This window comes from Mastigoproctus giganteus, chromosome 13, assembly GCF_048544385.1.
Source record: "Mastigoproctus giganteus isolate SK-2022 chromosome 13, ASM4854438v1, whole genome shotgun sequence".
NCBI lineage: Eukaryota > Metazoa > Arthropoda > Arachnida > Uropygi > Thelyphonidae > Mastigoproctus > Mastigoproctus giganteus.
The window spans coordinates 115,380,255-115,394,125 of NC_143587.1; the positions used below are offsets into that span (position 1 = coordinate 115,380,255).

At 33.7% G+C, this 13,871-nt stretch overlaps 1 protein-coding gene across 1 annotated transcript in view; it reads left to right on the forward strand.

Moving 5' to 3' along the window:
• Nucleotides 1-7,165, forward strand: part of LOC150076378 (uncharacterized) — a 458,875-nt gene extending 451,710 nt beyond the window's left edge. The window contains exons 16-17 of the mRNA XM_090387340.1: nt 1,711-1,812; nt 7,024-7,165. Coding sequence (XP_090243466.1) covers nt 1,711-1,812; nt 7,024-7,134 — 213 coding nt within the window. The 3' untranslated portion in view covers nt 7,135-7,165. The remainder of the gene's footprint in view (nt 1-1,710; nt 1,813-7,023) is intronic.
• The last annotated feature ends 6,706 nt before the right edge of the window (nt 7,166-13,871 follow it).

The window sequence follows — 13,871 nt, forward strand, 5'->3', positions numbered from 1 at the left end:
GGCAGTGCTCCCCAATGCTCATCATGCCATGTACAACTGACTGTTTATCATTTATTAGTAGACTGTTCCCAGTTTCTAAATATCTGTTCAAACACTTTTAAATCATTTGCTAATTCACCCTCATCGTTATCATTAATGCTGATCATCGGAGTTGATTCTAATAAAACGGAACTGTTTACCTTCCTAAACTGTATAGGTGTATATCATAAAATATAACACCTGTTACAATAAAGTTAGTATTTCGTACTAACCATTTGAAAGACACAATATGGCCCTGGCAGCCTATGTGTTGTAAAACTCCATCACAACAACAAAAATGTGTGTGTGTGTGTGTGTGTGTGTGTGTGTGTGTGTGTGTGTGTGTGTGTGTGTGTGTGTGTGTGTGTGTGTGTGTGTGTGTGTGTGTGTGTGTGTGTGTGTGTGTGTGCCCTGTCTCTGGTAGCTCCCAGACTGATATCCATCTCCGCCTAGTCACTGTGATGAATTATAGAAACTCTGTAAAATGGCCCTAGACTTAAAGAACTGACTCAAACATGGAATTGTTTGAGCCATGTAGCTAATGAATGTATATGCAGTATTAATGAATGTTCTGTATTATGTGTTGTAAGTGTCAGGCTTCTTTGTCACCAGGGAGCAGCTATCGCCTGGACAACTTAGTGCCTAGTGCCTGTCTTTGGCACATGGAACTGGACCTGTTTCCTGCCTTTTATTGCATCCACGGAGGTAATGCAAAACCAGTGGATACATTGATCCCATACTCAGATTTCTCAGTCCCGAATACCGTACTATTGTAGCCAGGAGCCTTTTCCACTGTCTATGCACAATCTACGAAATCCCGTACCTAGGCTGCCCAAGCCTGAGTATCAGCAACAAAAAAAAAAAAAAAAAACTAGTGGTTGGTTGACTCCAACCTAGAATCAAACTAGTAAAAGTAAAGTTAAAAACTATTTACATACAAAATGTATAAAGATAATTCAGAAGGCAGAGAATAATCCTTATCATGTCATGGTAAAACCAAGGGAAAATTAAGAGTTCTGTGACCTAAGTTGAGTCCTCGTGGAGAAAACAGCAGTCAAGAAGTTTGGAAGTGCTGCAAAGTTATTGCGATTATCCAGTGTAGAATTTTAAGATTTTCCTGGGTGCGATCAGGAACATCTCTTAACAATTCTATTCTGTGCTGGACATATAATGGCCACTGTAACAGAACATGTATCCAAGACTTCTCTTCACTGCAAGTGCAGAAGGGATCAAGTTCAAGTCCACTGGTAAAGTTTCACTCTCAAAGAGCCATGTCCTGTCAAAAGAAATGAGGTAAACATTGATGGCCCAAACCACTGATTGGCTGGCTTGGTTGCTGCAAAGTAGCTTGTTGAATGTATTGTCTTATTTGTCCGAATTCACTTTGAGTCCAACAATTTTGCCAAACATTATTATATTGTTCCCGTAATCTAGTTTTTTCACGCTTCAAGTCATTTGAAGGATTGCTAATCATACCGAAAAGATCACTTTGAAACGATTTTTCAATCTGTGTGTAGTTCCTATATAAGCCAGTAAAAATCATTATACAAAATTGTATAATGATTTTATCACTTTAAAAAAATGATAAGTTTATATTTAAGTTGAATTATTACTTTACTTAGCTTTTTTTATATTAATTTATAGAAATATTTACTTCTAATATGGAATTCTTTAATTTTTTATGCTTCCAAGGTAAAAAAGTTAAGTCAAAAATATTCAGATTCTGGTCACATGTTCTTCTTCAATCCCTTTCAAAAAGTACAGGATGTAAGATATCCAGACAAACGTTCTTTGGTGAGCATTGTTCTAATTTTCTACATCTTACTTATTCATTTTCATTTGCTTCAAATGTTTACAGTGAAATCCATTGGTATATAAATTAAATATATCAAGCATTATATAGCGTAATACGTATCACTGCATTTAGGAATCTGTTAAATTAGTGTAGTATTGATGATTAATTAAATAAATTATTAATCTTATTAATTTTCATTGTTAATCAATTGTATTCAAACGGAAATCATGCCCCAGTCTAGAGCAGCAAAACAACTGACAAAAAGTAGCAGGATTGATGTGGCTCGGGGGAGAACCGAAGGGGTCATTTCTCCAATGCATTACAGCCTTAAAAAAAAAAAAATGTATACAACTTGTGAAATGTTCGCAGACTTTTTGGAACAGGACATGATCTAGCCAAGGAGGTTGTCTTTGTGTGTGCTAGGTGCAGAGAGTGTCAAGAAATTAGGCACCAATTCAGTATTCTGATGGGCGTCTATGAGAATTTTAAGAGTCAGGTAGATGCCCTTAAAGGAATTAAAATGAGGAACCTATCAAGCTCTCAGCTGCCTAACTCAATGCCGGAGCTCACTCTTGTGCATCAGGCAACACAGCGGCAATCTTCAAGGCAGAATGCAATGGTCCCACAGGAGCTAGTTATTCAGGGAGATGGGTAATAAATTGTGCAAAAAGGATTGTTGGAATAGGACCAGGGTATGTCTGCCAGAGTCAAAAGTTAATGACGTAGAGCAGATATCTTTTAAGTGCATAAAAGGTGATATTGTTGTACACATTGGCACTAATGACATTAAGAGTCGGAGATCTACAGATTTACTTAACAAGTACAGATCAACGTTGGAAAAAGTCACGAGTTAGAACTAAATTTGAAAGCATTGTTGTATTTGCATTGAAAGATAATTTATCTTTCAATACGAATACAACAACACCAGGCATCCATTAAGGCAAAAAGGACAGGTGTGTCTGAACTTTCATTTCATGCCATCCATGAGACCATATGTTTCTTTTTAATGAGGCAAGAATAATTAATACACAATATGAATATACAAAACTCTTAATACCCTAATGCTATAAATGTACATAGACCATACACAATATCGGACTCCTGGACCTTTACTCGCATGTGTAAATAGCATCATTTACATTGGTTAATAAAAATAATCTCATTCACTGTATACTAAATTGAACCTCATTATTAGTATAAAAGAGAGTGGAGATTGTTAAGTGTCACTTTATTTCTTGTGAGCACAGACCATCCCGAAATGACTTTGTCCCTTGTCAAGAAGTTTAGTTTTAAAATATTTTAGTAAATTTGACAGTGGTCTTCAATTTCCTATCCATTATTGCTGGGTTGGTTTAGTTTTTAGTGGGTTGATATACACCGACTTCTCTTTGCTCTTCCTTTTTGCAGTGAGTAGATTATGGATATTGAATATCGGATTATTTTTAACAAACCCATATATATTAACAATTTTAAAACATAATATCCTGTCATAAACTTAGTTTGATATAATGTATTAATTGGATTAATTTGATGTGAGTGTCAGGCCGAAGAACTTCCCATAAAAAGGTATGAGATAAATCCCTTATAATTTTAAATATCATTGATAAATACACAAAACAACAATGGGCCCAGCACCAAACCCTGGGAGACTCCACTAATAAGATTAGTCTACATAGAGCAGTGTCCATTTATTTACCACTCTCTGCCATCTCCCACTCAACCATCACTTTATCCATTGCAGCAACTTGCCCTTAATGCCACACCTCTCCAATTTGTATAGCAGTCTTCCATGTGCAACAGTATCAAAAGATTTCCTGAAATCTAAATATATGATATCAAAATTATTTTTTGCATCCAGTTCCTTTGTGACCACATCATAGTATCCAATCAAATTGGTCAGACAAGACTTCCTCTTAATAGACCCATGCTGTCTGAACTATTACTGCAGTCTTGTCTAGGTGATCCTACATCACTTTTTTAACCAGTGACTCCATTATTTTCCCCAAAACAGAAAATAAACTAACAGGTCTATAATTATTTGTGTCACCCTTTGAACCCCCTTTGTGAAGTGGGGATACATTTGCACATCTCCAGTTCATGGGGACCTCCCCTGAATCTAAGGATGCTCTCATAATTATGGCTAAGGGTTTGCATACTTCCTTTGCTGCCTCCTTCAATATAACTGGGTAGATTCCATCTGCCCCGGGTGCCTTTTTTATGTTTAACTTCAACAATTTCTCCTCCACTTTACTCTCTGTTATTACAAAATCCTTTAGCTCTCTGTTAGAGCTTAGTAAACTTCTGTCCTCCCCCTTCCTTTCAGAATTCCTCATGTCTGAATGTAGATGCAAAATACTCATTCAGTTTGTCAGCTATCTGAGCAGGATCATCAACATTCGAACGATCAAGTGGACTAATCTGATTCATCCCCTTCCTTCTAGAGTTTACATAAGTAAAGAAGTCTGTTGTTTTTCTTTGCATCCTTTGCCAAGGATTTCTCATAATTAGCCTTTGCTTGCCTAACTTCCTTTGTGACTTGATTACAGTCTAGCTTATATCTGCCATAAGCTTCTGTATCACCTGATAATTTATATGCATCCCATGCATTTTTCTTCTCTGCCACAAGCCTCATTAGTTCATCTGACATCCATTTATATCTAAATCTTGAAAATTATTTCTTAGTTGCTATGAAAAGCCTAGCAGTAAAGTCTTCCCATTTAGAATTTTTTAACATCATTAATTGATCCCACTGTAGTCACCTTTACGAAAACAAAAACCCTTCTCTTTACCCTTGATGGTAGTTACATCTTTAAGTAAATCCCATATCATACACTTGATCACTGCTGATAATCAGATCTAGTACTACTTCCTCTGGTTGTTCCTCAAACATGTTGCTGTAGAAAACAATTGTCCAATAAATCCACAAAAGCTTTGCTAGCATGCAAGTGACCAACCCACAAGTTCCAGTCAATATCTGGGAAGTTCTTCCATTTTTATTTTTGTTATCTTTGTTAAACAAATAAATGTCTTCGATAATTTTTTTGTTTAAATTCCTCATACAATAACAAACAGTAATTAAAATTGTGAATATACCTACAAAAATATATATATATATATATTTTTTTTTTGTATATATTTAATTCTCAGCATTCGGCCTAATAATATCTTGGTTAAATAAAATATACCTTCCAATGTAAAAAGGTTCCCACCCTTTTAGATCTTTTTGCTGTATTAGTTTGACAGTTCATGGTGTAGCCAATAGTAAGAAATGTGGGGGGGGAAGGACATGCTGTATGGAGTAATGAAAATTTTGGATATCGTGCACACATGGTAAGGTGTGTATGCCATAGATACCCAGCTCCTTGAAATAACATGACCTTGACGATGCGCCCTCGCATACACGCTACTCAGACTCCCTCCAGTCACTGCCTGACAGAGAGTAGAAGGAGCAAGATTATACGCTAGCTGATCTGGATACCAACTTGAGAGTGAGCAATAGGTTTAGCCTGATGGACTATCTAGCAACAAGCCTGCAAACAACCTTTTTGGATCTGTACCCTCAAAATGTAAGGAAGATTGGATCTTGCCATGATTCCCATTATAACCTCAAAAGACATCAATCATACTGCATGACAGAACAGATGGGGAGGAGGTTCCTGGAGCTTTGCTTTGGAGACTAAACATGGATTTCACCACTTCAAGCCTCCAGTAAGAAAAGTGGTGGTACTGCACTGCATCTACCACCTATTTATTGCCTGGTAACACAGAGGGTCAGTATTTCTCTGTGTAGTGTGGACACCACACCTCAGCCCCTGCTTACATTGGTTCAGACCTGGATGGTTACCTCCAATATACTAGGTGGTGTATTTCAGGATTTGCACACAAGGGTTAGATCCTGGATTTCTAACAGTCTCACCACATGAAAGTGCAAGCAGGGGATTTGGTTGTTGCAGAATGACTGGACTTTGCCAATATTTGGTCCACTAGACTCACGTGTCACCTGAATATCAGCACTTTAGACTTCCAGGTAGCAAGCCACACGAGAAAATCTCCATTGGACCTCAGGTTGTCATACCTGAGAGAATGTCTGTGATGCCTCGAGGACTTCTTTTATTGTTACTGCTTATTTTTGTGCATGTTTGAAAAACAATAATAAAAGTCAGTTTAGCATTTTCGTGGATACATACATAGATCTACATTTTTACATCACTTGAAGTACATTTCGGTACTTCAAGTGATGTAAAATGGATACAAAAGCAGTGTGTCTGCTTTTGTATCCATTGTTTTCAGATTTATCTAGTTACATCTGTTATCTGTATTTCCAACTATGGATGCCCTCTGCTTAGCACTTTTAAATGGGACTGTAAAAACAGCAATAAGTGAATCCACAGGAAATAATGTAAATAATTTTAACTTGGTTGGCATGACCAATATTTCTAGCTGATTTTAAGGCAGCACAATTTCTTGATATAACAGTATATAATGTAGCAGAAATTTAAACTTTTAAATATAAATTATACAATAAAACGTAAATACAGTATATGTTCAAGAAAATGCAAGAAAACTTAACCTTAAAATTATGGATTGATTCTATGTATACTGTATTTACATTATTTATGATAACATTTGGACAGAAGTTGCAGCCAGTAGCTTTGGCAAGAGACCAGACTACTTGACTACTTTGGTAAAGTTTGGACAAGAAAAAAGTTTTCTACTCTTAGGCTATTCAAAATTGAGTTTTGATTGGTTAATAACTGTTTTACAATTTTTGCAAGATCTAGTGTAAACAGAAAATTAAGCTGAAGATTTGAATGCAAGCAAATTGCAGTATGTCACATTCTTATCTGGAACAGCCTTAACACATTTATTAGAAAACCAAGGTTTAAAGTAAAACAAGATTTTCGGGCGGAATGCAGAATAAAGATTTCATCCCTACAATAATAATTTCAAAACTGACACAATCTAAGCAAACGTTTGGATCAGAAAATTTAAATCACACAGATCATCCCATTTTGCATTCCTCTAATGACAAACAAAAAAAATTCTGAGAATTGCCAAGAGAGAGAGAGAGAGAGAGAGAGAGAGACTCCATTGGGGAACAGACCATCACCAAGTTGTGATTATGTTTTTTTTTTTTTTAAATTATATAAAAAATATTAAATTGAATTCTTGAAAAGGCATATATTTATTTTGTTCATTTTTTTAAATAGGAACAAACACGGTTTCAGAAGTACCAAAGGTATGATCACAGGTATCGTCATGGTAAAAGTCATAATAATTATCACAGGTGGAAAGCAGAGCAACATAAATACAGGCGTTAACGTTACCTTCAAAAGTATGAAAAGATTTATTTTGGACCAATATTGTACAGTTCCATGATGCATTATTACAAACTTTTTTTTTGTACTAATGCTTCCAACAAGACTTGCTTTTCACAAATAAAAGGAAAAAATGGGGGGGGGGGGTTAGTGCCTGTTGTTCTTTTGGCACATCATTGGAAATATCAGTTGTCCAGTATGACATATGTGAACAAAGTAGTCTCAGACATCTTTGTAATATATCTCCAAAATCAAACAACTTCAGATAATAACCACTTCAGGACCATGCGTATTTGTTGTTTTTCTTTTAATGTAAACATTGACAGTTGATGAATTAATGAATACGTTGAGTTTTTGCATTACAGAGTGCTCCTAAAGAGAAAATGTTCATTAAAAATGCAAGCAAGAAGATTGCAATGTAATTTATGAAAACTATATTTACTGTCCCCTCTCCATTCACATAACTATTTTTTAGGTTATCTATTGTTTGTGGATTGAAAGGAACGCATAATATAAAAGCAAAATGAACAGGAACAGTATTTTATTCTTAGCATATTTTTGTGCAGAGCTTAAAGGTGACATTACAGTTAATACCTATGCTTTAATGTGCATTGTTACAAGATTAATTGTGTTTGACTCTTATTGCAACTAGAAGCAATGTAAACAACTCAAAAGATATATATTTCAAAATCTGAACTTTATATATGTGTGGGTATATATATAAAATTTATTATATTTTTTTAGGTATTACAGGAATGTTCCTTTTTATAATCTTAAAACACAGATTATTTTATTTTATTTATTTATTTTTTTTTTACTGATTACAGATCTTGATATGTCACTTAAATCGTAGAAAAAATTTAACATAGTTAAGTAAGATAAAAGAATGTTTAGCATGCGATAAGGTATACAGTACAGATACAGTAGAATCATTTCAGATTGTTTTATGAAGCACTAATTAATATGGTGCTCTGTATTATGTCATTAAAGTCAATTCACATCTCGAGAATTTTTTATAAAAATTTAAAACATTTAGATTTCTATAATGACCACTCTTATACCACATGAATATTAAGACAGTTTATTTAGCTATTAACTAAATCACCCTCAGACCATACATAGGCTGTTCCCAACCTATGTATGGTCTGAGGGTGGGTTCTAGCAAGGTTCCCAAACATTACCTTAATGTATGGTGATATAGTTAATAGCCAAATAAACTATCTTTAATATTCACATGGTATAAGAGTGGTCATTATAGAAATCTATATTCCATGGAAAACCACTGTGTAACATCCTTCTCAAACTATATTTAAAAATGTTCAACAAAGCAGTTACATATATCCATATAACTGCTTTGCTAAAATCATTCTTTCTAACCCTATGTTTGCATTGGATTCATTGCTGTCGTTATCAATTTTTAAAAAAAGGAAAATCCATATAGGCATAATTCCTTTGATGAATTCAAAATACATTGCTCAAATATATTTATTCTGTCAACAGAAGGGAAAAAAAAAAAACTTTTGAATTCCCACATCATGATTATTTATAACAGATTTTAGTCAAAAACAAAAATAAGTATGATCATTTTCATTGAGACTGTAATTCTCACTCTTTTCATATATCTGATTAGCAGAATAAATACTGTATATTGTCAAACATGTTATCACAGAACACTATTGTAAAAAGCCATCTCTTATTGAAATAAAAGCATATTGTTTAGTTTATACATTGTCATTATTGACTGACAATAATATTGCTTTGGTTTAAATGCTTCAATAAAATTTCACTTATTTACTTGGTGCTGATCCTTTTAACATTAAGATGATGAAAATTGAATTTTTATGTATGAATTGCTTTTCTTTCCATTGAACTGTTCATGAGTCATTTATGTTTAATCATTGTATGAAATGAAACGAAACAAAACAGTACCATGGCCAGTATGCCCTTTACTGAAATATGCTAGAATGGACTTAAAGCAAACTTTAATATTTATTGGAAACTGACCCCAGTTTAATGCTTTCAGCTTATCTAAAATTAGATTTTCTGGATTATGGGTAATTTTGAATAATGAAAAAATTAAACTGTAATGATAGAACAATACTTAATTGCAAGTGAAATTATTTGTAAAGAAAGAAACTGTACATTTCAACCCTCCCTCTCTAAGACTTCTTTACAAGAAACTGCCAAATTGAATTAAAACACTATGTAATCATATGAACACGAAGTCATATTATATGTTAAATTGACTGTGGTCTTTTAAATACATTAAATATCAGTAACATTACATTTTTCTGGATTAAGATGCCTTTTTAACTTTTATATTTGTAATGAATTGAAAAGCAAACTATTTAGGATGAACATGTTATCATCATCATTCAAATCAAACAAATTCCAGAAATCTGTTCATATATATTTCACCAGTATAATTTGAGATAAGTTTATAGTGAATTCTCTGCTTTTGCTATACATCTTTTCTGAATCACTGAACATTGTATTTTTGTTTTTAATGTGTGCATATACAACATATATTAAAACGCACACAAATCTCCTGGGAATAAAGCTTGATAATATTAGAATACTTGACACCACAAACCACTTCGACATCTTTGTTCCTGCTATGCACTGCACTTAGTCAGTTTTATCACTCTGCCCCCTTGTTAAAATTGTTTCACATGTAATTTTACTTTAGTACTCTACTTACTGATAAATCAGTGGTATTCAACCACTTTTGTTGATGTATTATCCATTACAGTTTTTGAGATGAATGTTGTATCCCTGTTATATTTTTTGTATAAAATTTATGTTCTATAAACACATTTTTTGAGATAATACCTCTTTAGAATACTGATGCAGACTGTCGTATTAACCTGAACACATCATGATTAATAAAAATAAATGTACTATATAGATATTAAAAATTTGTAGATGCCATTGCAATAAAGCTACTATTGTATGCCATAATATCCCCTGAAAGGATCCCAGGTACCACTATGATAAATGACATTTGATTTTACCTTCTGCAGGTTTCAGTACATTGTGTTAATGTGTATTACAGACACAAGCTAAATTTTATCTGCCATCAGATGTGCACAGTTGTCATACTGGAGCTGCCAGACATAGACGATGATGACTTGATGGTTTTACCCTTGGATGTTCAGCAAGGAATACTGTTTTGGTTCTCCTTGCCTACCACATGGTAGATGTAACCAAGATGTGATACCTCACACATAGAAATAAAAATTAATCTTGTAATGAAATTTAAAAACCTGTAATTTTTGTTCCTGAATGCTGGGTATCCCCATGTGCTGTTGATCAGAATTCACTGTGGCAGTTTAGCAACATCACTGATAGGCAGTTTTTGTCAGCTTTTGTATTTGAAGTGGCACCAGTGTGAATTAGAAGTACATGTGCAATGTAGAAATTTTTGACCAATTTCTCAAGGGAGTACGCCCATATAAAGGAATAAAAATTAAAGCTTCAAAGCCTTTGTGCTGTTGACATCAATTTGTCAGGTAGTATGCTGTCAGAGCTTTCTGCTTAAATCTGGCTGTAATTCATGCAGAAGAGGAACTCCAACAGCCAGGGCCGCATTAACGCTACAGCCAAACTGGCCATGGCCAGGGCCTTACCTGAAGATGGACCTCGTTTTCAGTGTAAATATTTTCAAAAGTAGCAATAAAAATTTCTAATAATAATAAACCAAGAAAACATGTAATATAAAAGCATACTTAAACTTAACTTGTTAAGTGTTTAAATTTTATTTTATACCTTTTTATTATACAATAAATAAGTTAAAAATTTCTATTAAAATTGTTTTTATTGTTACTTTATTTTTCAAGTCAAAAAACATAAAACATTTTTGACCTGTTTTGCATTTTTATCAAGGAATTATTATTCACAATATAAATATAAAAACCTATGTAGTAATTGTATTTATATGTATGTGTGATATATATATATATATATATATATATATATATATATATATATATATATATAACAGGGTTCTCAAATTTAAATAAAGCTGGGGAAGGGCCCTATTTTATCCTTAATCCGGCCCTGCCAACATCACCTAAAATTCAGTTTTTGTTTCTGTAAATTGACACATTAATAGAATATACTGAAACCTGAAAAAAATTAAACATTAAAAGTGAAGTATCATTTATTGAATAAGTATGCCAGCCAACAAAATTGTCAAAAACTGAATGACAACCATGATATGATGGAGAGATGGACATAGCAAAAAAAAAAAAAAAAAAAAGAATGACTCAGGTCCCTAACAGGAAATTGTGAAAGTGGGTTGCAGTATCATATTTTCTGACCTTACCAGTGAAATTTTCTCTTGTCATTTGAATTATGAGATTTAAATTTTAAGTTAAGCGAAGTGTGCCATAATTCCAGTCTCATAGGAAAGTATCTTTAACTAAATTAAAAGAAACAGTATGGATAATTTCTTAAGGTTTTACAATACACTTAAGGTGAAATGTTCCAGTTAAAAAAAAAATCTAAGGATGTAGAGTTGGTAGGCCTTTATGAGCATGTGATTGTTTCATTACATCCACTCTGGTGTCCAGGCAGAACTCCATTCAATCAGCTTTACACTTCACAGCTGAAGTAACGTGGTACTCCTTTCAACTGAAAATGAATCCATCTTAATATTGCTAGTACTATTTCATTCAGTAGTTCCAGTATATCATACAACAGCTAAGGATATTTTTGATCATTGACTGATCCTTCCAAGAATGCCAGTTCCAAAACAATATTTTCACAAATGCTACATCCCATCATTACTTTTGGGTTAGTGTTGTAATAAGTATCAACATTGACATGTGATTCAGTGCCTAGTATATGGTGTTTTCATAGCACTGTGATAAATGGCAGAAACACCTTATCACTAAAAACAAAACCATTAGATTTGCTTTTGTCTTAAACAGTTCACAAACTGCAAATCCTCAATCTGTATCATCCTCATTTAATTATTTACAAAAATGTACAGATAAAGTTTTTGACATATTCAGTACATAAATCTCTTAGGAAATTCAGAAAATTTGTCACCTGTCTGACTTTGGTTTAAGGCTTTAAGCATGCAAGAGAAAACAATTTCTGCCTGTTTTGTAGAATGTAGTAATGTTTCATACTAGTGATTGCATGTTGTTCTACTTACAATTAAACCAGGAGTTAAAAGCATATTTTCCTATGAGACCAAACTGTAGATGGTGAAATTCTATTCTAGGAAAAGTGTAGGTTGAAATCTCAAAAATCTAGAACGTATCGATTTTTTTTTTTTTTTTTTAATCCCAATAATCTAGAATTTACTCTGCAAAGTCCCACACATTGTCAAGTTTTTATTGGTTTTTTTTTTCATCAATTGTAAATTAACTGTTTCACAAAAAAAGGAGTCAGGAATCAATAATTTTGAAATTATTTTTCCAAAACAAATTTTCCAAATCACCGTTTAGGGACTTATTCCATCTGTCCATCAAAAGTTTTATACTGTGCGTGTGTGAAAGTTTTTTGGTTGCTGCACCATTATTTTACAGCTTCCATCATTTCATTTCATCATCTGCATGAAATTGAATTCTTGTTGCCTTTTAGTTTTCAAAATACGTGAAAATCTCAAGGTGGCATGTCCAGGCTGCATGGATGGTTCTCATTCACATTCTTTTGTAATGCATTGTTGTTTAACAAAATGATTCCAGACAAACACCTAAGTCTGTTATTTTTGATGTGTGATGATATATTACAGGACAACTTTGCTGGAATTGTGTGTAATTTTATTTAACCTCTACACATGAAATGGCATATCAGCTTATCCCCGAAGTCAAAGAGCAGCATTAACATAAGCTCTCTGGTACATTGAATTTCTTTAATGGTAGTGATGAATGACATGTTTTTACTGCTGCTGCATCAGTTGCCTTCAACATCAAAAGCAGTCATTTCCTTCCTCTTCATGTTTGTATTATCAGTTGCAGACAAGCCTCATTGCAAATTTCTGTTCATCATTGGGACACATGGGAACCCACTTCTTGCAGACCTTTGATCCCTGATATTGAGCACCTTGGCCATCAGGGTACAAAGACTGATGATGCCATTGTATCCTGATCTGCCCTGATGGCACTATCTGCCAAGACTTTCTGTGACAACTGTGTGAACTTGTCCTGGACAAGGATCAGCCTCTGGAGTTTTTCTTCCTCTATGCCCATTAATACTCTCATGGGCACACAGTTATCAACATACGTTTTCCATGTGCTAGTGAACTTTGGCTGGAGACATTTCCTCCCTTCCCACTTTGCTGTAAGAAACTGAATAACATCTCTTCGTTGTTCTAGCTTGGAATCACCTATCACTGTGAATGCCTATTGTCTTGGCTGCTATGCATTACTCCCAAAGCATATTAGAACCTACCTTAATTGTTCAGTAGAAGCATTAGTACCAGTCCCTAAATTTACAATCATGGAAGTATATAATTTAAATTTAAACAATTGAAACTTTGTTTTCATTTGATCCCACTGTTGTAAAAACAGAGAATTTATTACTAAAAAAAATTGCCTGGACAGTAATTAATTAAAATTTTAAAAAATAATAATTTAAAGTACTAAAATATGCTGTGTTAAAAATACAGTGGATTCCGGTTATTTGGGCCACCGGTTAATCGAGGCAGCTGTTCATTTGGGACAAATCTTAAAGAACAGAACCTAATCGAGAAAGTGGCCAGGGGTTTTTTTTTTTTTTTTGCTTAA